Below are 27,097 nucleotides of genomic sequence, written 5' to 3' on the forward strand. Positions count from 1 at the left end.
ATGAGTAAATTCTAGAGATCTTCCATATATCTTTTTTTTTTTTTTTTTGTCAGAGACAGAGGGAGAGAGAGTGAGCGAGCACAGGCAGACAGAGAGGCAGGCAGAGGCAGAGGGAGAAGGAGGCTCCCTGCCGAGCAAGGAGCCCGATGTGGGACTCGATCCCAGGACCCTGGGATCATGACCTGAGCCGAAGGCAGCTGCTTAACCAACTGAGCCACCCAGGCGTCCCTTCCATATATCTTTGTGCCTGAAGTTAACAGTACAGTGTTGTGAGCACTTTGAAATAAAGAGGATAGATCTCACCTTGTATTCTTTACAAAGACACACACACAAACCAATACAAGGAATTTTTGAAGGTTATGAGTATGTTTTATTAACTTGATTGTGGTGATGGTGTTAAAAATATTAACATATGTCCAAACTCATTGAGATGTATGTGCTAAATGTGTGCATTTTTTTTGATATATCAATTACACAAATGGGAAATAAAGCCCTTATAGTAACTGCATCATGTGATGCTTTCAGGCATAGGAGAACTTGGAGTCACTCCCATTGCAGAGATATACAGAGGAGGAATAATTCCTGAAGGACTCAGGTGGCAGGAAATAAGGAAAGAAATGCTTGGGGCTGTCTGAAGTAGAAAGATCTAGAATGTTCAGGTTCAGGGTACTTATATATCCAACTCTATACAAAGAACTATGTTGGGCAAAGACATGACTCTAGAGTGTAGCCCTATTTACCACCAGAAGCATTTGCCTGTGTATCTTGCTCATTTCCTACAAAAATCTCAACACTGCATATGATGTGTTTGTAACAGCGTTGGCAGGTAGGCAATGCACACCATCTGGGGGGCATGAGGAGAAAGGCCTGCTCATATTGCTTTGCCAATACCAGTGCCAACAAACCCACTCCTTACAGACCGGTCTGAAACCAATAGTCTTGCAACCATGTTTTCTTTAGCAGCTGCAAGTCAGAAACGCCCTTTCTGACCACTTCATATTCTGGTCATTAACTCACTGGGTGCTTTGCCTGGACCCTGTTACCTTTGGTAAGGTAGTGCTTTCCTTAACTCAAAAGTTGTATGACAAGCTCAAATGGGGACAAAAGTATTTGAGTCTTTGTCTGTGAGGACTGGGGAGAAAATGAGATCAAGGAAAGACTTGGTTTCTTTTCCTCCACCCAAAAAATAATAACAAGAGTTTTTCCGGTTTCATTTGATAGTAAGTGCCTAGGTATGAGTACATACACATGAGAGTGAAAAGGTGAAAACAAATAATCAAAGACATGACAATGAGACACCACAGAGAGAGGTAGAATGCTCATTTTAGGGGGAAGAGGGCTAAAGGTAAGCTCCCAGCAATCTGAGTTGATTAAGGACTCTCATCTGGAAGACCAGCCAAGCTCTTCTCCATTCTCTCTGAGGATGCAACCAAAGAAATTATCCTTATGTTACAGCACAGAAGTTTTCAAATGAGACAAAATGAATGATTTATTGACAGTGAGAGTTGTTAACATACTGAGAAAAATCAGAATTCCCTTCTCTGGAGTTCTTTAAAAGCAATATAGACAACCATTTGACATGTATGGCTTAGGTGGTTTTCCTGCCTCAAAATGTTGAAATGATTCCTACCCGTGAGTCTGCATTAGAATGATGATCATCTCTTTAAAGATTAGTGAGCATTAGCCTTCAGTAAGGACAGTAAATACAGAACACACTTCATGCTTCCACCCTGGTTGTCACAAATTTCTGGCCACACTCACTGCATTTCATACAACTACTCTCAGAAACAGGCACATGACCCATTTAGGAGATGAAGAAACTAAGGGATGAGGGACCATGTGACACCTAAAGAGAGAGGATCAATAAGAATCCTATCAATGTCTTGTTACTGGACAAATTAGCAGGAGCACCAGGGTTGAGTTCTTGTTTTCTGAACTCCAGTGTAGCTGTGTGGTTAGAATTCCAGGACAGGGAAACACAGCCATTGCATATGTGACATATACAGGAAGAATAAAGATAGAATGAAGAATAGCACTGTGCATGATTTTTATTTATGTGAGTGCAAAGAGACTTGGCTAGTTCCTGGGATTGAACTTGGATTGCTTTGGAAGAGTGTCATGGGTGGACATCCATTGCAAGCCATACAGGAACTAAAAGCGTTTTCCTGAATGTACCTCCTTGTCTGACACATGTGAACACGTAGCAGTGTGCTTGCATAGACTCCACATGGCCCAATGCCTCCCTGAACAGCCACAGGTGAAGCTGGGTTGGGGCTTATTTTATGCTCAGAAAACATTGAGCAATTGGATCTCTGAGTTCTCTTCCTTGACTGCATGAGGTCACATCTATGATTCAGAGAGGTTTACATTCAGAATACATAGGCTTCATCTCTCCATTGTTTAATGCCATGGTCACTTTTAACTTCAGATTGTTTGAGTCCTGGGAAGAGAACATTAGAGAATTATCTGTGGCAGTGATTCTCAGCTTGTTGTCCATGAACAGTGCTGGCTCACCACACCTTTAGTCCTAAAGAGGGTGACTAACTTTCCTAGTTTTGTCACTGTGTAAGTCCCACATCCCAGGAAATCCTTTAGTTCCAGGAGAACTGGCATGATTGGTTGTCCTAGCCCTCAGTGAAATAAGGACAATGGGTCTTTCCTGAAATTAAAAGTATTTAAATTCTGGAAGCTGATGAGTTTCTCTAAAGCTAAGCATACGTAATTTAAACTGGATTTTGTGATTCTGCCTTCTTACAACTTGGCTTCAAAATTCCATTTTAAAATAAAATTATAGTGACAGTGGTTGGTAGTATTGTAGTTTTTTTTTAAACATCCTTATTTGTTACAGGTTATGATAATCTTTTTTAACAATATAAAAAAATAAATAAAAGATTTTATTTATTGGAGCATCCAGATGGCTCAGTTGGTTAAGCATTTAACTTCTGGTTTCAGCTCAGGTCATGATCTCCATGTCGTGGGATCAAGCTCTGCATCCAGCTCCACACTCAGTGTGTAGTCTGCTTGAGATTCTCTCTCTCCCTTTTCCTTTGTATTAGAATGACGACCATATCTCTTAAGAGATATGGTCAGCCCCTCCTCGCCATGCCTGCACACTGTCCTCTCTCTCAAAATAATGATTTTATTTATTTACTTATTTGTGAGAGAGAGAACCTGCGTGTGCGCCTGTGCACACATGAGTTGGGGAAGGGCGGGGGTGGGGAGAGAGAGAGAACCTCCAGCAGACTCTGCACTGAGCATGGAGCTGGGTACAGGGCTTGATCTCACAATCTTGAGATCATGACCCGAGCCAAAATCAAGAGTCAGACACTTAGCCGATTGAGCCACCTGGGTGCCCCCAGATGATGATAATCTAATGTCAGACCCCCACCTTTTATTTCTAGTATAGCCTAGGTACCACTCAGTGATAAAGTTTCTTTCTCCACCTTAAATTATCTGCCTTTCTACTGGTTGTCATACCGAGACTTTTGATCTCAAAGTGATGACGTTTATGGGCAACATATGGGGTTGGTTCTGACTAGAGTTGCTGAGCTTGAAATGGCTAATGCTCTTATTCTACTGGTTTACACACTGCTTAGAGAAAGCGGCCTTCCTCCTACCTTCCCAGTTTGCATTTCTAATTCTTTCCCCATTCTTAAACATTTTTTTCAAGTTCTGGCTGGGAAACCACAGAGGCTTTTAACTGTAATACTATTGGGGTGATAAAGGAGAACATGGGGGAAATGTGGTGGGTGAATGAGAAGTGCGAAGTAATGGCTGTTCCATTAAATTACTGTGCAACCTTGGGCAAGTCACTTAGCTTTCTGACCCTCACTGTGCGCATTTGTAAATTGGAGGTGACTTTTTATTTTATTTTATTTTTTACCAAACAGAGAGGCTTGTTGTGCAGAGTTCATGAAATAATGACCTTTGGAAGGGAGTATGATGATGCAGCCCTAAGCGTTTGTCAGCTGGTTTCCTCTCATCCTCCCACCTGGACTTCTTCACTGGGAAGTGAGACCATAATAGCGGGCTGCTTGCATTTCTCATAATATTACAAACTCTAAAATAACAAGCATAAACATTATCTCATTGTGGCCAAGTGTACCTGTTTTCTAATAGCAATTACTTAAAACTAGTTCCACTTCTCCCATTGGCTTTCAATCCCTCATCACATCTTCTTCTCACCCTGCCCGCCTTGGGTACAAAACCTCATTCCCAGGGGCCCAGCTCAGGGCACTTTCTTCCCAGGCCCTGGCATTCCAAAGTAAGCACCTGCAATTTATGATCCCTTCTCTCTTCCTGCACAAAACACATAGCAGACAATACATATGTTTCAGGAGGGGAATTGTGGTAGACTGAAAACAGAGCATTATGCTAAGAATCAAATAACTAGGCTCCAGTCTGGCCAGTGTACTCACTAGCCCTTTACCCTTGGGTAAATCATTTCCTCTTTGGATTCCAGTCTGCAAAGTGTTGGGGGAGGGGTGTTAGTACTATGTAGTAGGTAAGTACTCGCCCAGGAATCTGCAGATCAGGTTTCTTATTCCGGTTTTGCTGCTTGTTGTGTTGACTTATTCTATGACTTGGGGGAAATGATTTCCCCCTTTACTGGGCCATGTGCCCCATATGTAAAACAAGAAGGTTGAATTAGGTGATTCATTACAGTCCTTACCAGCCTGGAAATTGGCTGCTTCTATGAAATGGGTTTCATTAGACAAACATGAGTTGGAGTGTCTACTCTGTGCCAGACGTTGTTTAATGGTGTTTGTGAAAATGTCCACAGCTGGGCACAGTCCCCAAGACCCTGAGTATAACTGCTGCTTGTTCCTGACAATGTCTTAGACTGGCAGTATGGTAGCCCCACACACCCAGTGCCTGTATTCCCCCTTACCTTGCGTCCCCACTGCTGAACCTTTCTCCCACCACCTGTGGCTTTAAACAACGGTGATGAATCATGGAGAAGTTTCTGAAATATACTCCACCATCTGCCTGCTGGAGACATTCACGGTGCTGTCATCAAGCTGCAGTGTGGTCTCTGCCCTAATTGAGGCCAGAAAGCAATGGCAGATTAATGGAGTTGGGAGGGAAGTGGTTGATTTTCAACAGAGGGGTCTGTGAAAGCCATTTGTGAGCTGGGCTGAGATTAGATCTGAAAAAACTCAGCATCTTGAATCTGAGATTACTTGTTCCAGAAGGCACCTTGAAATGTCCTTACAGTTACAGATGTATGTTCCTACTGCCAGGCAGGGGGTACTTGATCCATTTCAGAGAGAGGAGAAGCTTTCCTGACTATATTGAGTAAAGGATGAAGCAGGTTTTCTTAGTAGCCCATCTAGAGTTAAACAACCCTCACTGCTTGGAAAGTTGCATCCCATATTGTTTTTTGGGGAAAAGTGACTGAACAGTGCTTACTCAGTGACAACCATGGGGTGTGAGACAGACACCCCTTGTTTTATTCTAAACGTTACAACCCTGTGAACAGTTCATACTGATGCACTACTGGATATCCTACATAGGTCCCATGGGCACATCCTGTAACTCCATAGTGAGCTCTCCTTCCCTCTTCTGTCTTGTAGGAGGGGCAGCCCTGTAAGTTGTCTTCCATCTTCTTCCTTCCTTCTTCCTTTATTCTCTGAAAACAACTTGGTTTCTGACCCCCTTGAGATACCATCTTCTTCCAGGTTCCCAGGACAGCAAGGCCATTCCACTGGAAGCTGATGATTCTCTGGGCTGCCTTCGTTTCATTCCAGTTTCAGCTCCTACCACTCATTTCATGCTAGGTAGATGTCGAGAGTTAGTTGAAAGCTCACTAATTAGGCTGCATTTGAGTTGGCCGAAGAGTCACTAATTCAGTTCTATGGTTCTTCTATTGCAGCCTAGAGACCCTAGAACTCTGAATCAGGTGGGAGGAAGGGAAGATGGGAAAAGTGCTGGAAAGCAGAATCCCAGAAGGACCTAAATGGGCCTCGAAAGAATGATCTTATCCAAAGGCAAAGACCAAGTTGTCTATAAACAAGTCCTAGGACTGGCTAGCCAGATGAAAAATAGGCCAATGGAGCCTACATGCTAACTTTCTGCATTTGGTGCTATGACCCAACTCATCTCCCCATCCCTGCAGAGAAACCTGGGACCATGAGGAGCAGCCTGACACTGGTGGGGACCCTCTGGGCCTTCCTGTCCCTTGTTACTGCTGTGGCCAGTTCTACCAGTTACTTCCTGCCTTACTGGCTCTTTGGATCCCAGCTGGGGAAGCCAGTGTCATTCAGCACATTCCGGAGGTGCAACTACCCTGTGCGGGGAGAGGGGCACAGTCTGATCATGGTGGAAGAGTGTGGGCGCTATGCCAGCTTCAGTGCCATCCCAAGCCTGGCCTGGCAGATGTGCACGGTGGTGACAGGTGCCGGCTGTGCTCTGCTGCTCCTCGTGGCACTGGCTGCTGTCCTGGGCTGCTGCATGGAGGAGCTCATCTCCAGAATGATGGGACGTTGCATGGGAGCAGCACAGTTCGTGGGAGGTAAGACTGTTGTGGGGGTTGGGTAGGTTGTGGAGCTTGGCAGTGGGGGTAGGGGTGGGAAGTGTTTCTTTATGGAAAAATCCACTCTCAGCCCCTCCCCTTTACCTAGCCCAAAGGCTATGAATGGGAACTCCTTTGAAACACCCAGCCTAGGACTCCCTAAACTGCCATTTACACCAAGACTTTATTTGCAGCAAAATTGACTAGCATTCTTCTGCCTGAATAGTGCCTATTTAATGATATTATCCAGATCCACTTTCCAGGGATAACAATGTGTACTCTAAATATACTTGGTATCTAAAAGCCTTGATCTCTGATAGTTACCTCAGAGGACAGTGATCTGATAAACACGTAGACACAAGTGCTAATTACTAACAAGTTTGATGTATGATCCTCACCAAAGAAATACAGCTCTAAAAGTGAAATGCTAGGTTCCAGACAGACTGTAGTGACTGCTTATTTGGCCTATATCTATCTATGGCTAGCCCTGTCTGGTAGCCTTTAGCAGTCTATCACCCTGAGCCCTTTTCTGATTTGAGAGTGGCAACTTAGCTTCATTTGAATTTCTAAGAGTTGCCAGCAGAGAGTGAGGAGGGACTAACTGGTAGAAATCAGAAGGCCAGTAGCAACAGCTTCCATCAGACTCCAACCATTAACAGTGGCTTCTGTTCCCAGCTTGCTTGGGCTTGACTGAGACATTTATGAAACCTTTGCCATTCTCCATAGGATACATTTTAGTTTGTCCCACTTCCTAGGTCAGGAAAATCAAAGAAAATTCTTGAGGAGGTATGTGGGTAGGTCATGGAGCTTTAGACACTCATAGACTGAGTGCGGAGGTACTTTGGCTGAGTGATAGGTGTCATACAGACGAAGTAAAAACATCAGCACCCTTTACATCTCATATGTTTCCCCTTATAGAATGATTCCCCATTGACTCATGCTCATAGGAACATGGCCACAGTATTTACACTTAGAGGAGGGATTTTAAAGTTCAAGAATAAAACGCCATTGACAGTAGTCATGGAAGGAGTCAAAACCCAAGGCATGGCCGTACAAGGTTTATCCCTGGATATGTGAATGATATTGGGCAGGTTGCTAAATTCTAACAGCTTCCCCATCTGTAACACCAGTCAAATAAGTGTCATTCCTACTACCTTTTTAGAAACTGGTGCCTGTCACGTTTTTATCAGATGTAGGGGAATGGTGAAGACTGCTTTCTTCCCCTATTTTCTAGAAGTCCCTTGGCACATGATCATATAACCCAAGGGTCTTCAAAGACCTTGGATCTGACCTTTTAGAGATACACTCTGCCAGTGTCAGGAAGCTAAACCTGAACAGCATGTTTAGCACCATGGATAAAAGACACAAGAGAAGGAACTGTGGGGGTTAAGTTTAAGCTTGTTCAGCTGAGGGGAATTGATTTTTTTGCTCCAGGTCTGGCAGCTTCTCGGCAGCTAGTGCATTAACTGAAATACATTAGTGGGTGGAGCCAATTTGTTTTAGGTCTGGTTTATCTCTGCCAGACCCCAAACCACTGAAGAGATGGAGTATCCATTAAGAACAACCTCCTCCCCCTCCTGACTCTTGTTCCCCAGTTTGGCAGCTGCCCACAGAGATGAACGGTGGGAAGTGAGAGAGACAGGAAGAAATAAAGAGCTGCTGGCCTGAGTCAGACTTAGCAAGGTGACCTGATGGGGCCCTTGGGTCCCATTTGCTCCACCTGCAGCTGATCCAGCTGGACAAGCCTAGGGTCCAGAGAGCCTTCCACTGGGACCTTCATGCCCTGCTCCAACCGGTGAAGGAAACATCTGGCCAGGAGATTATTTCAACCTTGGGGATGCTGAGGTTTCCAACCAGCTGGCCCCTAGTCCCTGAGAACAAGGTCATTATTCACATTCCCCTGTGTATACATATGCAAGATGCTTGTGAATTGTTCTCTATCTTTGGTAAGAGCTAAACAAAGAAGAAATAGTTGAGAAGTAAATATAAGGAACTTCTTGGCAGGAAAAAGTGTAAGATCTTGGATTGAGTTACTTGAGGGAGGCCAAGAAACTTTCTAGAGCATGGAATGTATCAGGATCACCTGGAGTGCTTAAAAAATGTGGACTCCCCATCTCTTCCATCCTCTTTCCCATTCTGATATACATAGGAACAGGTGGAAGTCTGGCGTTTTGAAAAATCTCCCCAGTGACTCTGATGTGTACACTGTGTTCTCTTTCTTCAACTCAAGTGAGAAACATCACCCTGAACATTTTTTTTTTCTTTAAGGAGATAGAATTCAACATACCCAGACAGGCACCAGTGTTTTTTTTTTTTTCCATGCACGGTCCTAATGCTATATGCTTCAAGCTCAATGAAAATTGCCATTGGAGACAGATCACTGAGGACCTGAATCAAGGAAAGGGAACTATTTTTCTAAAAACCATTATCTTCTCTGGAAACCATGCATTTCCTGGACAATCCTTCAAAGTTTCACTGGCATCATTTCATTTATCCTTACCATGCTAAACAGGGATAAAAGTGGCTTTCTGTTTGGGAAAATAGTATTTAAGTAGCAAATATTTGTGTAGCAAATTGGAACAGAGCAGAGAATATGGGTCAGGGCTCCTGAATCTCAGCCCTGAGCTTTATGCACTGGTACTATTGATTTTTCCTTACCCCCTTGAAGATGAAATGCTATCACAATGTTTTTCAGAGTGGTCCATGAAACACCTGTGTAAGAATTACCTGGGTGCTTGTTAGTGCCATTCTAAGCCTACTGAATCAGAACTGATGTCTTCCACTCTGTATTTTACACAGCCTTTCAGACTGATTTATTTTTTAAAATATAGTATAAAATAGTTCAGAGGTATGTACCACTCAGCTTAAGAATATTACCAATACAGTTATAGTCGCTTTCATATCCTGATCACGGTCCCTTGTTCCTACAGCAAAGGTAACTACTGTCTTTGATTTGTTATCATTCTCCAGCATGATTCCAGTACACGCTAAAATTTGAGAGCCTCTGCTCAGTTTCATTCACAGTGTTGCTTTTTTCTAGAATTCCCTTTTCTTCCATCTCTGTAAACATCTGCCTATTTCTCAAAGTTCATGTCAAATGCAGCCTCTGTGTGAAGACTCCCCTGATCAACTTCAAATATCTCTCATAGAAGTAAATTGTCTTGTAACTCCAAGAGAATATGGGGTCCAATGAAAGGGAGAGTGAGTGGGGAGCTCCCTGGGCAGGAAAAGCTGAGATTATAGCTGGAGGGCAGACTTAAAAACTTTCTACTGTGTTTGAGTTGAAGTGCTCTAAGAGCAATAAATTGAGCAAATTAATAACAAATAAACTCATACTAGACTTTTGCTCAGGTAGTAAATTCAGACTACCTAATAATCATTTAGACAGATATTTGGTGGAGAGTATAACAAAATGATTGCACACTCAATATTTGTACTTATGAATGGCTGGCAGGGGGGAAGTGAAGGGGGTCAATAGCACCCAGGGAGAGGGCTTTCTCTGCCCAGAGACAAAGATTTGTCATCTACCTAATGGAGAATGTGCAGTTTGGAGGAGTTTATACAACTGTTGGGATGTGGTGAAGTAGTAATTCTGGCATCAGGGGAAGGTTGACTGTAGCTGAGAAGTAGCTTCAAGGAGGGTTCCAAGTTCATCCAAGAAGGTGAGTGTGAAGGTTTGAGCCGAAACAGAGTAAAGTGCTTAACTCCAGTCCTCTGCTTGGTCAGAGAAGTGAATTCTAGCCATAGCAACCATGTTTGGCGAGGACATTTGGTACATTTTGCAATAGGGGATTCTTGTAGAAAGAAAACTTGAGGAAGGGAAGCAAGATGTCAGTCCAACTGGTCACTATATAGTAGGGAAATAAGGATAATAAAATACCCTTTCTAGAGGCAGATGAGAATAAGAAAGTACCTAGCTGAACCAGGGGACATACGTGGTTGGAGAGGTAATAAGTCCAGGAGTTAGCAACAGCACCTAGAGAGGTGGAAGTCAGGGCTATTGGTCATATGTGGCAGGGCTGGGATTTAAACTAGTTTTCTTCGCCATCAGAGCTGCTGTTCTTCATATTTGTAGTGGTGTTTATCTTAAGTGTTGGTACCAGAACCAGATGCATCAGCATCACTAGGGTGCTTTTGAAATGCATATTCCTAGGCTACAGTTGTTGAATCAAATATCTACGGCTGAGGCCCAAGAATCAACATTTTTTAATAATCCCCACTCTTCCAGAAGATGGCAAGGCCTGGCACTGGCAAATGACTTCTGCATTTCTATTTGAAGCTCATCTTCAGAATCCCAAATTGATGAGAACTTTTGGAAACAAACATAACTGAGGATAAATTACCTTGTGAGTTCATTTTTAAAATATGTATCCCAGGACACATCTTTCTCCAGCTATGAGCAAATGTGATGGAATCAGCTTTCAGTTACAAGTCAAACATCTCCATGAAGCATGTGTACAAGCTACTGCACTCATCTATCTAAAAGGCAGGAGGGAGGATAGGGAATGGGAAGAGTAGGAGGACTGGTTGGGTAGAGCTTGGGGCCACACGCACTGGGGCAGAACACATGCCTGGCCAAGATTTCTAGTCTCTGGCTTGATGCCTGCAAAAAATTGCAAGATAACAACTCCAGCCAGGAAGCTTTTGAATCGAGCCCTGTTGAGCATTTGACTTTTCAGCTGTATTTTTTATGAGGACAAAGAGGTGAGGAAGAAATTAGCATGGAGAAAATAGGTGGAAAGTGAGAGAGGAGTCATAGGGAGAAGCTGCTGTTTAATGAAAATAATTTTTTTGTCGAACACTTTCTATATGCTAAGCACTTTCTAAGTATTATTTCTTGAAACAGCCCTATAAGATGGAGTACTATATTCTCATTTTAAAGTCAAGATAAATGAGGCACAGAGAGATTAAGTGACTTGCCAAAAGTCACATACAGACTCTAGGTGGCAGAACTGGAATTTGAACTTAAATCTAGACTGACTACAGAACCTGTTCTCTCTTTTTTCCCATCTTATTAAAATATAATTGACATACAACACCCTGTAAGTTTAAGGTGTACAATGGGATAATTGGATACACATATATATTGTGAAATGATTACCATAATAAGGTTGGATGACACATCCATCACCTCACATCATGTTTGTGTATGTGTGTGGTGAGAACATTAAAGATCTATTCTTTTAATGACTTTCAAGTATAGAATACGATATTGTTCTCTGAAGTCATTGTGTTGTGTTGTCTCTCTAGATGGAACACCTATAAGATTCCTAGTGCTTGCTAGAGATATTGTTGTCAAAAAGTAGTCATTTCTGGATACCCATCTCCGGAACAACAGAGCTTGTAAGGGTTGATGATCACTCTGATTAGTGGGAAAAACTGTTGTCAGTAACTGGCAATGTGACCATAGGTAAATCTCTTTCCCTCTCTGAGTCTCAATATCCACATCTGTAATGGGGACAAATTGGAGTAGGTAAACTCCAGAGGCCTTTCTCTCTTTAAGATTTTATGTCTGTATCTGGTGTCTAGGATGATCTCCCATCCCTGCTATGAAGATACCTTCAGAAGGCTTTCCCCTTGGGTAGCATGGGCAAAGGAAGCTGTCTGTCAGGTACACATAATATACTCTAAAACAGATGCATTTATTGGACACCTATTACATACCAGGTGTCAAGTGTTCCTCCCTTCCAGGAACACACACGTTAGTGAGGGAAGCAGACCTCAGTCAGTTGTGAAGCATATATATCTCAGGATATTTTAATCACAGGATTAAGCACAGGGTGCTATGGGAACAAAAAGAAGGAATATGTAACAGTCTGGAGGTGGGACCTTGGGGCTGGTGAGAAAGGCTTCCTGGAGGAGGTAATTCCTGACCTGAGCTCCTCAACATGGTAAGGTCTGAGGAACAAGACAGGGCTGAGGAAAGTAGAAGGTTCCCCTTGCCTGTTGAGACAGACACTTGGCCAGCAGGAAGACCTGCTTGAGAAATCAGAGTTCATGCCAGTCCCAGGGTTCTGAATGTGGAGGTTGGAAAGCAGAACTGCTGTACTTTTATGAACTTATGTTCTTTTCTTCCTAGTTTGTGTGGAAAAGCTCACTTTTTAGTAACTCTTCCCTCAAAGGATATATATACTAGAAGCAGGAAAAGGCTTAGATTTCATTTCCAATTTTGTCCTTAACCCACTGTGCATACTCTGGGTTCCATATTCTGGCTCATACCTCCTCATCTCTCAGGATTTCAGTTTATCTGTGGTACAAACAAGCAAACAAAGGAAGCCCTAAACAAATAGGAGTGTTGTTCCATTGTCAATGGATAAATTCCAGAGCCTAGAAAAGTCTTTGAGTGACCAGTTTCATTTCCTTTAAGACTATGAGACAGATAAGAATGCCTTCTAATTTTAAGCATTCCACTGAAGGGAATTTCTAGCCTTAATTGGTCATTCTTTTAGTTTCTAAACCCTCTCTCACTGTCAGAAAGTTATCACTGTTATCCTATTTAAACCTTTCTTTTTTAAAAAACATTTTTATTTATTTATTTGAGAGAGTGAGGAAGAGAGCACAAGCAGGGGGAGGGGCAGAGGGAGAGAGAGAAGCAGACTTCCTTTTCAGATGCAGGGCTCAATCCCAGGACCCTGGGAACATGACCTGAGCTAAAGGCAGACACTTAACTGACTGAGCCACACACAGGCTCCCCTAAATAAACCTTTCTTGCTCTTTCTTAAGGCCCTCATCTTTTTCTCTGGACTCATGGAATAGTGAGAAAAGCTGGTTGCCATGTTGCAGACAAGCTTAGAGTACTTTGTGATCTTCTTCCAAAAGGATTCATCTTAAGACAAAGCGGGCTTATTAGCTTCTCAGAGTGTATATGGAATCTTCCTCAGTGGGGAAAGAGAGGTGGAGGGGAGGCCAGCAGTCTCTGGAATATTCTGCCTTTCACTGTCCAGCTAAGCCCCAGAGCTCTGGAACCTCTAAATATGCCGTTCATTCATCATTGATCAAACACCTGCTCTGTGGAGGTTCTGTGTTATGTGCTAGTTTCTGCATTTATATTCGTGGCACATCACTTTCCCATAACCTTTGATATAGCACCTGAGTATAGTGTTCTTGTTGTTAGGCTCTCTTTGGCGCTAGTAGGAGAGACTCACTTGAGTTCTTTCACTAAAAGGGAGTTTATTATAACACAAGGAAAGTGAAACTGGAAAGCCATTGGGAAGGACTGGATTTTCTGTAGCTCTTTCAGGGGGAGTATGGAGTTTTTCATCATGGTGTATCTGCTTCATACCACTGTATCCTCTTTCTCTAGCAATCAGTTCGCTCAGCTTCCCCAGAATTGACATTTGTCCATAACTTTGAATTGAACTTGGCTTCAGATTGACACAGACTTGATTCTACCTCTTGGTGTTTTTCCTCTAACTTATACTCTGCTAACTAGCTCAGCATTTCTGTTTCTTGATTAAAATTTCCAGAAAGAAGAATCTGGCCCAACTCTTCTCTTCATGCCAGGTTATGATGTCAGCTTTCACTGGCCAGCCAATGAGTTTTGTCACTTTTTATTTTTTAAAGATTTTTTAATTTATTTATTTGGCAGACAGAGATCACAAGTGGGCAGAGAGGCAGGCAGAGAGAGAGGAGGAAGCAGGCTCCCCGCTGAGTAGAGAGCCTGATGCGGGGCTCGATTCCAGGACCCTGGGATCATGACCTGAGCCGAAGGCAAAGGCTTTAACCCACTGAGCCACCCAGGCGCCCCAATTTTGTCACTTTTGTTTCCAGTGTCAATGCTTAGTCCAACTCACTGTCACCAAAGGCATGGGGCAGGGTTGGGGGTGTTGTAGGTTATAAAAGGTAAACCTAGGCAGTAAGCAAGAGCTGGGGATGACGCACTTGCCCTTGGAAGGCACTGTCAGCAAGCAGACCCAGACGTGTACCTTTTGTTGGAAGAGTAAGGTTATCACCAAGGTCCCACAGTTTCTCTGTAGTGACCAAATAACCTAAACAAAATGGACATGAAGATAAGCGGTGCAGTGAAAAGCATTAGAATCCAAATAAAGGAGAAATGCTTAGCATAAAGCTGCAATGATTTCTCAGAATAAGAAATTATCTCTGAAAGAGGGAGTGTGGTGCCTTCCTCACCAGGAGAAGCCTACCCAATTTGTATGTTTTCTCTAGATCTCAGTCTGGCAGCTGAGATAGAAGTGATTCCAAGTGATAGAAATCATGACCTACCTTCAACTAAGAGGGACCTATTTGACTCTTAGAAAAAGCTGAATTTTAGAAAAGAATAACAGTCTCTACATTGTTATTCTTTGAATATCAGACCAAGATAGAAGAGGAGTCGGACTGGGAAGTTCAACTTAGTGTTATAAGTTATTGTCAAGAACATTTGGGTTGTAAAAAGTACACTGGCCTGTCTCAATTCCCAACACTGCCCTTCCTTTATAAGTGGTTCCCTCTACTATCTACTTCAACTCACTGCTTATGGCATGGCAAAGAAATTCTGTTGAACTGGTAGTGTCATAGACATTTAGGGTTAAAGGGGAAAGATAAACTTTGAACAGAAGAGGAAGAAGTTGAGCCAAGCTAATCCAGAGAGAAATTTTGGGTGACAGAAAATCTGTTATATTTTTTCTACCTATTTGTATGCTTTTCTTTCCAGGGCTGCTGATAAGCTCGGGCTGTGCATTATACCCCTTAGGATGGAATAGCCCGGAGATAATGCAAACATGTGGGAATGTCTCCAATCAATTTCGGTTAGGTAAGGTGGCCTGGGAAGGATGGTAGTGATGGTTCTTTTGGGAATCTAGTTTTCAAAGTGCTTTACCTCTTGAAGGGGACTCTGCTGGCTAGTGGTGCTTATCTGAGTCTCTGTCATTATGTTGGCTTGTGGGAAGTGTTGGCTTGGCCAGATTCATTTGGCCTCACTAACTCACAAAGGACTTAAACTCCTCTTTTAAAATTATATCTCTCCACATTCTTTATGCACTTTCACCCAGAGTCCTGTGACCAGTTTGGGTAAACTCTATCTACAGGGGGATTTCAAATGCTTGGAGACTGATGATTTGTCATTCTCTGAAAAACTCCTAGTTCCCATTATTGTTTCTTTCCCAGGCACTGTTTTCCAACTATAAATCAATAGTATCTCTTCTCACTCTCTACCAAGGATGTAACAAGAGGTCATTTGGTTTACACCAAGCATTATGAACTAGATTAAATATGGAGAATTGTTACTGGCATTGTTACATTGTTACTGGTATATTAATGGCCAGAGCTGTCAAGTATTAGAATGGATGACAGAAGTACCTCTGGACTCTTTTATGGTTGATCAAGTATTAGAATGGACGACAGAAGTACCTCTGGACTCTTTTATGGTTGCCAGTCCTCACTGAGAATGGCTTAAGTTCACTAATGTGAACTGGGAATAGATTAGTCTCTAACTGAAAGTCTTCAAAATATTTTCCCAACCTACTGTGATGGAAGGGAGTAGAAGGGAGTAGAAGTAGAAATACAATTGATTATTCTCAATTGTAGGAGAGGATTTTGGAACAATGAAGACAACTATTCCTTATAGCTTGTGCTCCAATACTTCCCTTTCTCTCTGTTGCCTCAGACATTTTTGGGTCTCACATGACTCATTTTTGGAGAAAGAGGTTGTTCACTATACAAATATAACATGAGGGAAGGGCTCTATAGAAGATGTGACAAATGTGGACCCTGGAATGTCCAGTGTTACTGGATCAAGCCATAGCTCTCTGGCACCTTCTGCCATAGGTGAAGGAATCAGTAAATATTTGGGGGCAGGTTCTGAAGAAGAAGGAAGCAGACCACTGATCCAGCCAGTCAGGATAGATAAAATTGAAACTTAGCACATTTCTCCTACATGGTTGTTAGACACATAATTCTCCTTTTTAAAATAATAGCTTTATTGATACACAATTCATATACCATAAAATCTGCCCCTTTAAAGGCTACAATTAGTGGTTTTCAGTACATTCACAAAGTTGTGCAATCATCACTACTATGTAATCCCAGATTATTCCAGAGGAAAACTAATACCCATAAGCAGTCACTCCCCATTGTCCCCTACATCCCAGCAACCACTGCCAATATAGATTTGCCTATTCTAGAAATTTCACATAAATGGAATCAAATAATATGTGTTTTTTAGGTCTGCTTCTTTTACTTAGCATATTGTTTTCATTGTTCATCCATTTGTACCATATATCAATACTTCTGCTTTTTATGGCTGAATAATATTCCATTGTATGGCTATAACAAATTTTGTTTATCTGCTCACTAGTTGATGGATACTTGGGTTTTTCTACTTTCAGGCTATTATGAATAATACTGCTATGAATATTTGTGTACACATTCTTAGATGGACATATATTTTCATTTTTCTTGGGTGGATTTCTAGAAGCAGGACTGCTAGGTCAAGTGTGAATCTATGTTTAAGTCTTTTGAGGAACTGCCAGGCTGTCTTCCAATGTGACTGCATCATTTTAAATTTCAACCAGCAATGTGCAAGGGTTCCAATTTCCCAACATCTTCACCAATACTTATTTTTCATTTTTTAAAATTACAGCCATCCCCATGGGTATGAAGTGGCCTCTCAATGTGATTTTAACTTGCATTTCTCTGATAACTGATGATGTTGAACTTCTTTTCCTTTACTTATTGGACATATCCTTCCTATATCTTCCTTGGAGAAATATATATTCAAATTCTTTACCTATTTTTAACTGGGTTATTTGCCTTTTTTGTTATGGTTGTTGAGTTGAAAGAGTTCTTAATGTATTCTGGATACTAGACTCTTTTCAGATATATGATTTGCAAGTAGTTTTTTTCCTATTCTGTGGGTCATATTTTACTTTCTTGATGATATCCCTTGAAATACTAAGTTATTTCATCTTGATGAAATCCAGTTTTGCTTATTTTGCTTTTGTTTCTTGTGCTTTTGGTGTCATATCTAAGACTATATTGCCAAACCCAAGGTCATGAAGACTGTTTTGGCTATCTCTTGCATTTCCATGTAAATTTTAGGTTCAACTTGTCAATTTCTGCACAAAAGCCAGCTGGGATTTTGATAGAGATTGTGTTGAATCTGTATATAAGTTTGGAAAGTATTGCTACTTTCACAATATTAAGTTTTCTAATCCAAGAACACAAGATGACATTCCACTGAGTTGGATTGACTTTAATTTCTTTCAATGATATTTTATAGTTTTCAGTATATGAGTCTTACACTTCTTTTGTGAAATATCTTCCAAAGTATTTTTTTTTAAGATTTATATATTTATGAGAGGGAGTGGAGGAGGGGCAGAGGGAGAAAATCTTCAAGCAGACTCTCCACTGATCATGGAGCCCAGTATGGGTCTCAATCCCACAACCCAGGAGATCATGACCTGAACCAAAATCAAGAGTCAGATGCTTAAATGACTGAGCCACCCAGGCCTCTGTATTGTTTTTTTATAGTATTATAAATGGAATTGTTTTCTTAATTTTATATTTTGATTGTTCATTGTTAGTGTATAGAAATATAAGTGGTTTTTCTATATTGACCTTGTATCCTGCAAACTTGCTGAATTCCTTTATTAATTCTAATGATACTTTGGAATAGAATAAGTTTTTCCATATACAAGGTCATGTTATCTGAGTATAGAGAGTTTTACTTCTTCATTTTCAATTCAGGTATCTTTTATTTCTTTTTATTATCTCATCGCCTTGGCTAGAGCCTTCACAACAATGTTGACTAGAACTGGTGAGAGCAAACATCCTTATCTTATCCCTGATCTAAGGAGTAAAGAATCCAGTTTTTCACCATTAAGTATTGATGTTAATAATTTTTTTTTAAATTTTATTTATTTATTTGAGAGAGAGAGAGACAGTGAGAGAGAGCATGAGCGAGGAGAAGGTCAGAGAGCGAAGCAGACCTCCCATGGAGCCGGGAGCCTGATGTGGGACTCGACCCCAGGACTCCAGGATCATGCCCTGAGCCGAAGGCAGTCGTCCAACCAACTGAGCCACCCAGGCGTCCCTTAATAATTTTTTTTAATGTGTGGCTTTCATTAGGTTGAGAATGTTCCTTTTTATCTCTTTCTAGTGTGTTAAGTGCATTCATTATGAAAGGGTGATGGGTTTTGTCAAATCCTTTTTCATCACCTACTGAGATGATCACATGCATTTTATTGATTGCTCTTCATATATTAAACCAATCCTGCATCTCAGAGATAAATCATAGTTAGCCATGGTGTATAATCCACTTTATATGTTGCTTGGTTTGGTTTGTTAGCATTTTATTAAGGACTTTTGTATCTATATTAATTAGGAATATTGGCCTATAAATTTCTTTCTTATGATTTGTTTGTTGGATTTTGGTATGCAGGTAACATTGGTCTCATAGAATGAGTTGCTATTTTGGTTAATATAAAATGCCAAAGTAAAAAATTGCAGGCATGATTTGTACATAGTCATTTGGCAGTTTTCTGTACTAGTCACCCCCCCCAAGGGACTAGTTCACAAATGGGCAATTTTGTGTGCAACTATCTTTGTTTCAAGTTGATGGTCATCAATCACATTTGCCATAGGATCATTATTTTTCTCTTTTCACTCAATATTTTTTTTTCCAATTTATTTATTTTGAGAAAACCATTATTCATTATTTTTTCACCACACCCAGTGCTCCCTGCAAGCCGTGCCCTCTATAATACCCACCACCTGGTACTCCAACCTCCCACCCCCCCCCGCCACTTCAAACCCCTCAGATTGTTTTTCAGAGTCCATAGTCTCTCATGGTTCACCTCCCCTTCCAATTTCCCCCAACACCCTTCTCCTCTCTAACGCCCCTTGTCCTCCATGCTATTTGTTATGCTCCACAAATAAGTGAAACCATATGATAATTGACTCTCTCTGCTTGACTTATTTCACTCAGCATAATCTCTTCCAGTCCCGTCCATGTTGCTACAAAAGTTGGGTATTCATCCTTTCTGATGGAGGCATAATACTCCATAGTGTATATGGACCACATCAATATTTTTTATTGTTTCTTTCTCCATTACATTCTCCTCCTTATTTACCTTTCTCCCTGCACCATGTCTTCCCCAGGGCTCTGGCTCTCCTCTCTTCAGTGCCCTGAAGACTGTTCTGTTAATCCTTAGGGATGAAGGGATTGCTGAATCCTGCTTGAGTCAAACCCTCCCAGTTCCTTTTTTGAACTATTCTTTCAAATTCTTCCAACTTCATAAGTGTCTCTCATCCATGAGCCACATTTCCTGCCCATATTCTTCAATTACAGGCCTCCTCCGTATTAGCACTTTTCTGGTTAATGCTGAAAAGAAGAGACATCCTGTGCCATCCTTGATCCTTTTCCAGTCAGCTGCCCAAACATACATGATAGTGCCAACCATATTAGCAGCTATTCCTTGTAATATAGAGGTGCCAGGAGCAGCAACAAAACATGTAGTAAAATTTTTAAAAATATATTTTATGAAATGTTGTGAACAGCAATATGAAATATTTGATTACTCTGCTGGAGGGACCAAATGGAAAGTCCCAGAGATGTTTGGAAATAGAGAAAGGCCCAGCTGAGTCCAAACTTTCAGCCATCCCTTCCAAGGCACCAGACGTGTGAGTAAAGCAGTCCTAGGCCCTCCATTCAAGCCATCTGAATATCACTGAAGGACTCTAGTTAAAGCCAATTGCAGTGGAGCTAGCGCTCAGCTTAGTTCTGACTAATTTGTGACCAGTAGATTCATGAGATATGATAAAATGGATGTTTTTTTAAGCTACTATGTCCTGGAGTTAGTTTGTTTTACAATAATGGTTGTATAATAGATTAACCAAAAAAATGCCAAATCGTATACATTTAAATTTATTATTTTTAATCAAAAGTAATTTTTGTATGTGATAAAATAGTACATAAATGTATAAAATGCAAAGTCAAAGTCTTTTTCCTAACCCTGACTCCCTTCCCCAAAGGGACCATTAAGTTTTTATGTATCTCTCCAGAATTTTTAATAAATATAAAAATATGAGCATATCTTTATTTTGTTCAATCAAGACCATATTATATGTCTATCTAGCTATATAACTAACTATACCATTCTGAACCTTGCATTTTTCATTCACCAGTATCTCTCGGAGAGCTATTAATGTTTATAGATCTCCCTTCTGCAATTTAGGAATGCCGTATTTTCCCATTGTAGGGATAGCATAAACTTTATGAAGGCAGGGATTTCTTTTTTTTTTTTTTTCTGTGAGATTAAGTAACTTGCCTAAGGACTCTCAGCTGATAAACTGGCACAGCTGGGATTCAAATTCTAGAAGTCTGGTTCTAGCTAGCACCATCCAATAGCAGTTCCTGCAATGATGGAAAATTTTTGCATCTTGCTATCCAATGTGTTAGCCTTTAGCCACATGTTGTTATTGAACAATTGAAATGTTAGGTTGATGGAACTGAATGTATAATTTAATTTAATAAATATTTAATCATGTTAATTTAATTTAATTTATTAATTTAAATATAATAGCCACAGTGTGACTAGTGGTAACCATATTGGAAAGCACAGACTGAAAATCTGGGTCCTTATCTGCTATGCTCCTCCACGGAGAAGAAAGAACCTACTAAGGAGACTCAGAAAGAAAAGCCAGAAAAGAAAAATAAGAATGCAGGGTCACAACATCCAAGAGAAAGAGGGTACATTGAAAAAGAGGGTGTAACCAGTTGTGTTTAATATTGATTCAAGTTGCTAGATGAGGATGGAGAAGTGACCATTGGAGTCAGCCAGACTCTAATGATGTCCTGGAGGAGCAGTTTTGCAGTTATAGATACTGGAGTCATTGTGAGGTGAGGAAAATGAAAACAGCATGTATAAACAATTCTTTCAAAAAGTTTTGCTACAGGGGAAAGCTGTGAAACTGAGCAGTAGCTGGAGGAGAATATAGGATTAAGAGAGGCTTTTCTGGGGTGCTTGGGTGGGTCAGTGGGTTAAAGCCTCTGCCTTCAGCTCAGGTCATCCCAGGGTCCTGCGATCAAGCCCCGCATCCGCATCCGGCTCTCTGCTCAGTGGGGAGCCTGCTTCCCCTCCTCTGCCTGCCTCTCTGCCTACTTGCGGTCTCTCTCTTTCTGTCAAATAAATAAATAAAATCTTTAAAAAAAAACAGAGGCTTTTTCTAAATTGGCCAATTTAGACTCATGATGATAATGATTCTGTAATGGAGAGAGATTGATGCAGAAAAGCAATGTCCTTGAGAATGTGAAGGTACAATGAAAAGGAACCTTGAATGGAGACTTCATTTCAGCTGGGTTCCAAATACATATATTTTAGCTTCACTGTGATTTTCAAAATCCTCTTAGATCCGCAAAACTACTAGGGAATTCCTTCATACCCAATGGCCTATCACCCAGATAAGCCCCACTGAAGATTTCAAGAAGCTAAATACTTTTAATGTGACATAGTTGTTTTCAGGCTAGCTTACAAAACTACTGTTACCAGTAGCACTTAATTCTAAGGTAAGGGCTATACCTTCTATCAAAGGATCACATTTACAACATGTTCTCATGAGTATTATTTAATCTGATTTTCAAAAGTGCATGGATAGCAGATGGTAATATGCCCATTTTATAATGAGGAAACCTGGAGGTAGGAATAGGTAAAGTGATTCGTGTATGGTCGTAGATCAAGTGAAAGGCAGAACTGTGATTGGTGCTTATCTCCTAATTCACCATTCTGTGTGTGACTACAATGACTTTTCCCCCTCTCCACTGGTGAGGTTGTGTGTCAAGTCATTCGTGAATTCTCCTCAAGATACAATTTAGCTCTATTGTTTCTGAACAAATGTCTGAAACATCATGGAAAGTACCGAGTTTTACATCTTGCTTCCTTCACTTCCACCCTCAGTCTAAGTCCCCTGTTGATCTTTTAGTATAACCAGGGTACAAATACAGAAGGTGGCAGCTAAACTTGATGGGATTCTGGAAGAGATTGTAAGTGGAATGGACATGTGTAGGAAATTAAAAAGTGCCTCTAGATTTGACTTGCATTAATAAAGACACCTACACTGTTTTGCTAAACTTGGTCATAGGAGAAAGATATACAAAATTCTTGTTTCATATGCTCTAAGATCATATACAATCTTCCAGGGCCACTCTGGTTTTCTAGCATATCTACTCCTTACTGTACTACTTATCTTAGTCACTCTTCTTGAAAGAAAGAGATTGGGTGGGGCAAGAAACGAGAATAAAAGAACAGAGGGCGCTCTCCAGAAAAAAGCACATCTGTATACAGAATCCCCATACTCTGGCGCCCCAAAAGTTTGACTATCACCAGCAAGACCCCAAGACCTTGCCTTTACTGCCTACCTGCTTGTATGCACAGACCTTTGTCCCGCATTTTCCTTGGGCTCTTCTTTCCAGCTTCTCTCTTAACTCAGGCAAATGGAAAGTGAAACTGTGCCTCGAGCAATAGTGGCTGCCGTGAAAAGATCTCTAGCCACCCCAACCATCCAGACCAGTTTTAAAAATAGCCCCTGAATCCCATCTGCACAGATGGACCAAGGCATGACCTCTAGAATAACAATTGACTACCTTTATTATAATGCTAAAATCTCCACCCAAGGTGGAGACTCAGCCTCATTTACATAACACTCAATATTTGTATAGGCATGGTTCCTTAAGGCATATTTGTGACCTTATGCCTGTCTCTACATACAATAACAATAATATTTCCTATCTAAATATTCATCCTCACCCTAAATAAAAGGAACCCATCCACCCTTGTCTGGGGACTCATGACTTTGAAAGCTACTCCCCGTATCCTCCTTATTTGCTGCAAATAAAGTTTACTTTGTCCAACAACTCAACCCAGTGCAGTTTCTGACTCACCAAGGAGCCAACGCAGGTTGGTTTGGTTATGTGACCACCTTCCTTCCACTGCCTCTCCTGTTTCTAGGCTCTTCTCTCATGTCTTGCAGACTGCTGTCCCTATCCTCCCTCAGTGCCTGCTCTAACACCCTGGAAACACACCTGGCTCTGACCCAGGAGAGTCATTAGTTGAGCCGTTTAAGGAATTGACTGCTTTTTTTTCTTTTTTACCATTTAAAGAAGAAATCAACTTGTAAGAAACCGTAAGAGACCCCTGAATAGTCAAAATAGTCCTGAGAAAGAACAAACCTGAAAGTATCTTGTGTCCTGATTTCAAATTATAATGTAAGTCCATAGTAGTCAAAACAGTATGGTATTGACATAAAAGCAGGCATGTGGAATAATAGAACAGACTAGAGAGTTTAGAAATAAACCCACACAAATATGTCAATTAATTTGGGGGCACCTGGGTGGCTCAGTGGGTTAAAGTCTCTGCCTTTGGCTCGGGTCATGATCTCAGGGTCCTGGGATTGAGTCCCTGATCAGGCTCTCTGCTCAGCAGGGAGCCTGCTTCCTTCTCTCTCTCTCTCTCTCTGCCTGCCTCTCTGCCTGCTTGTGATCTTTCTCTCTGCCAAATAAGTAAATAAAATCTTTTAAAAAATATGTCAATTAATCTATGACAAAGGAACCGAGAATATACAATAGGAAAAGGAAAGTCTTTTCAATAAATGGTGTTGAGAAAACTGAACAATCGTATGCAAAAGAATGAGGCTGGACCACTATCTTATACCATACGCAAAAATTTACTCAAAATGGATTAAAGACTTAAACATAAGGCCTGAAACCAAACAACTCCTAGAAGAAAACATAGGAAGTATGGAAGTAGCTCCTTTACATAGGTCTTGCCAATCACTTTTTGAATTTGACACAAAAAGCAAAGGCAACACAAGCAAAAATAAACAAGTGGGTCTGTGTAAAACTAAAAGCATCTGCACAGCAAAGAAAACCAACAACAAAATGCAAAGGCAAACTACCAAATTGGAAAAAGTATATGCAAATCATATATTTGGTAAAGGGTTAATCTCCAAAGTATATGAAGAACATATACAACTCAATAGCAAGCCCCCCCAAACAATTCAATTTAAAAAATGGGCAGAGGATCTAAAGAGGCATTTTTTTCAAAGAAGACATACAGATGATCAACAAGTACATGAAAAGGTGCTCAATACCACCAGTCACCAGGGAAATGCAAATCAAAATCACAACGAGACATCACCTCACACTTGTTAGAATGGATACTATCACAAAGACAACAAGTAACAAGTGTTGGTGAGGATGTGGCAAAAAGGGAACTCCTGTACTTTTGTTGGTAGGAGTGCACTATGTAAAACACTGTGGAAGTTCCTCAAAAAATTAAAAGCTGTATGATTCAGGAATTTCATTTCTTGGTATTTATCTGAAGACAAAGAAAACACCATCTCAAAAAGATATATTCACTTCCCCATTGACTGCAGCATTATTTATGGTAACCAAGATGCAGAAGCAAACTATGTATCCATTAATGGATGAATGGATTAAAAAAATGTGGAATATGTACACAGTGGAATATTACTCAAGCATAAAAAAAATCTTGATATTTTCAGCATGGATGGACCTTGAGGGTATTCTGCTCTGTGAAATAAGTCAGATAAAGACAAATACTCTATGACCTATAAAGCTAACCAAACCAACCAACCAACCTAACAATCCACCAAAGTCATGGATGTAGAGAACTGACTGGTTATTACCAGAGACAGAGGGTGGATGAAATAGATGAAGAGGGTCAAAAAGCTCAAATTTCCAATTATAAAATTAGTAAATCTTGGGGATATAATGTACAGCATGGTGACTATAATTAATAATAGTGTATTATATATTTGAAAGCTGCTGAGTAGATTTTAAAAGTTTTCATAAAAAATATTATAAATATATATGGTTATGATGTTAACTAGGCTTATTTTGATGATTATTTCACAATATATGCAAATATCGAATCATTATGTAGTATGCTTGAAATGAATATAATATTATATGTCAATTATATCTCAATAAAAAATAAATAAGAAATTACAATCAAGTATATAAAACAGGGGGAAAAAACCCCAAACACTAATCAGGAGCTTGCACTGAAACCTACAATAGGAGGGACCTTGCAGATTAATCACTGGGGCTATTTATAGTTAGTGAGACTAATAGGGGTAGGTGACTTTTTCAAGGCCCACAAGAAGGGACTTGGAACTAGCTTCCTGACTCTCGGGCATATTGTAGGTGCTGCTCAATGGCAATCCCATACCTGTTTGTTGAATGAATAATTCAATCAGTAATAAGGGGAAAGTCAGACAAAGGCTCCTAGCAACAGTCCTGTTAAGTGCAAACTTTCCCACACTTTAATTTGATTTCGTAAATGAAAGATTTAAGCTGAGAAAGGTGTTTTTATGGTTGTTAATTAAACTCTGGCCATCAAATAGAGATTTCAACAACTTGATCCCACACAAATGAATCCCGAGTCCAACAGTAAATTAATGCATTTCACTCCACCTCCTAGTTGTCCTTCATCAAGCCTCTAATTGGCATCAAAGCAGTGGGAACCAGGGTAGAAACCCAAGGGAAGATCGCCTAGTGTTAAGAGTGGGCTTTAGCACAGCTGCATCCTTAGCTCTGTGACCTTGGGCCAGTTTTTCAGCATGTGGGAGCTTATTGCTACCTCCTGGGGTTGCTGTAAGGATTAAATGAGATCACACATGCAAAACACCTAGTACAGTGTTTGGTATACAGTTACCTGTCAACAGTTGTTGTCCAGTTCCAGTATCATCATTGTCATTATAATAATACCAATTGTTGAAATGGAAATGTTCCCAGGACCTATTAGAGCAAGGAGCCATTATTTATTGCATGATGGCTTAAAAACACAGGTTAGCAGTAGAAATCTGAGCCCTGCCACTTACTGGTTGTGCATCTTGGGGCATGCTACTTAACCTCCCTGTGTCTCCCTTGATAGGGATTGAAAAAATAGTTTTCCCCGTAAGGTTATTGAGAAAATTAAAGGAAGTAATGCATGCATACAAAGCATTTAGCACAATAGGCTGCACTAAATGTTACCTGTGTTAGTAGGTAGTCAGCCCAGTTCTCAAGAGCCTCCTTAGTTAGGGAGGATGCCCCAGGTTTGGCTTCTGGGAAGGACAGAGAAACTCATTCCATCTGACAAAGGCCTGCAACAGAGGCTACCCAAAGGCCTTGTGTGTGCTCCCTGTGTTTCCTCTCTCAAAGGCCCATTTCCTTTGCTCTCTCATCATTTCCTCTCATTCTTGCCAGTTCAAAGCCTTTTACGGTGACTCGGGGTTTGGACTTTATGGGATCAGTTTCCAGGCATTTCCTGTTACCTTTCCTCTCTATCAGTTTCCTTCTTTGTGGACAGTGTGTTTTCTTGTGCTCACTAGAGCACACTGAAGCAGCTTAATATATTCTCATGTCCACAGAGGGGCAGCAGAGTGTGGTAGAAACAATTTTGGCCTGGGTATCAGGACAGCTGTGTTTTAATTTTCTGAAATTTGCTTGGGCATGTCACTTCCCCACCCTGAGATTTGGTTTCCCTGTTATAACAGACAGAGCATTGAACTAGACTGATGAGCAACGGAGGCCCCAGATACCTACCTAGATCCCTGATATTACCTGAGGTCTTTGACTAAATC

General features: G+C 40.9%; 1 protein-coding gene and 1 long non-coding RNA gene across 2 annotated transcripts in view; one reads left to right on the plus strand and one right to left on the minus strand.

Annotated features, from left to right (window-relative positions):
- Nucleotides 1–22,926, minus strand: part of LOC122897116 — a 39,958-nt gene extending 17,032 nt beyond the window's left edge. Inside the window, exons 1-2 of the long non-coding RNA XR_006382470.1 lie at nucleotides 22,869–22,926; nucleotides 4,892–5,040 (exon numbers count right to left, since the gene is read on the minus strand). This is a non-coding gene — a long non-coding RNA (uncharacterized LOC122897116). The remainder of the gene's footprint in view (nucleotides 1–4,891; nucleotides 5,041–22,868) is intronic.
- The window catches only part of LHFPL1 (LHFPL tetraspan subfamily member 1), a 37,606-nt gene continuing 16,626 nt past the window's right edge, over nucleotides 6,118–27,097 (plus strand). Inside the window, exons 1-2 of the mRNA XM_044235278.1 lie at nucleotides 6,118–6,514; nucleotides 15,168–15,266. Of these exons, the coding sequence (XP_044091213.1) occupies nucleotides 6,133–6,514; nucleotides 15,168–15,266 (481 nt within the window). The 5' untranslated portion in view covers nucleotides 6,118–6,132. The remainder of the gene's footprint in view (nucleotides 6,515–15,167; nucleotides 15,267–27,097) is intronic.

The sequence above is a fragment of the Neovison vison genome, chromosome X, assembly GCF_020171115.1.
Source record: "Neovison vison isolate M4711 chromosome X, ASM_NN_V1, whole genome shotgun sequence".
In the NCBI taxonomy this organism is placed as follows: domain Eukaryota; kingdom Metazoa; phylum Chordata; class Mammalia; order Carnivora; family Mustelidae; genus Neogale; species Neogale vison.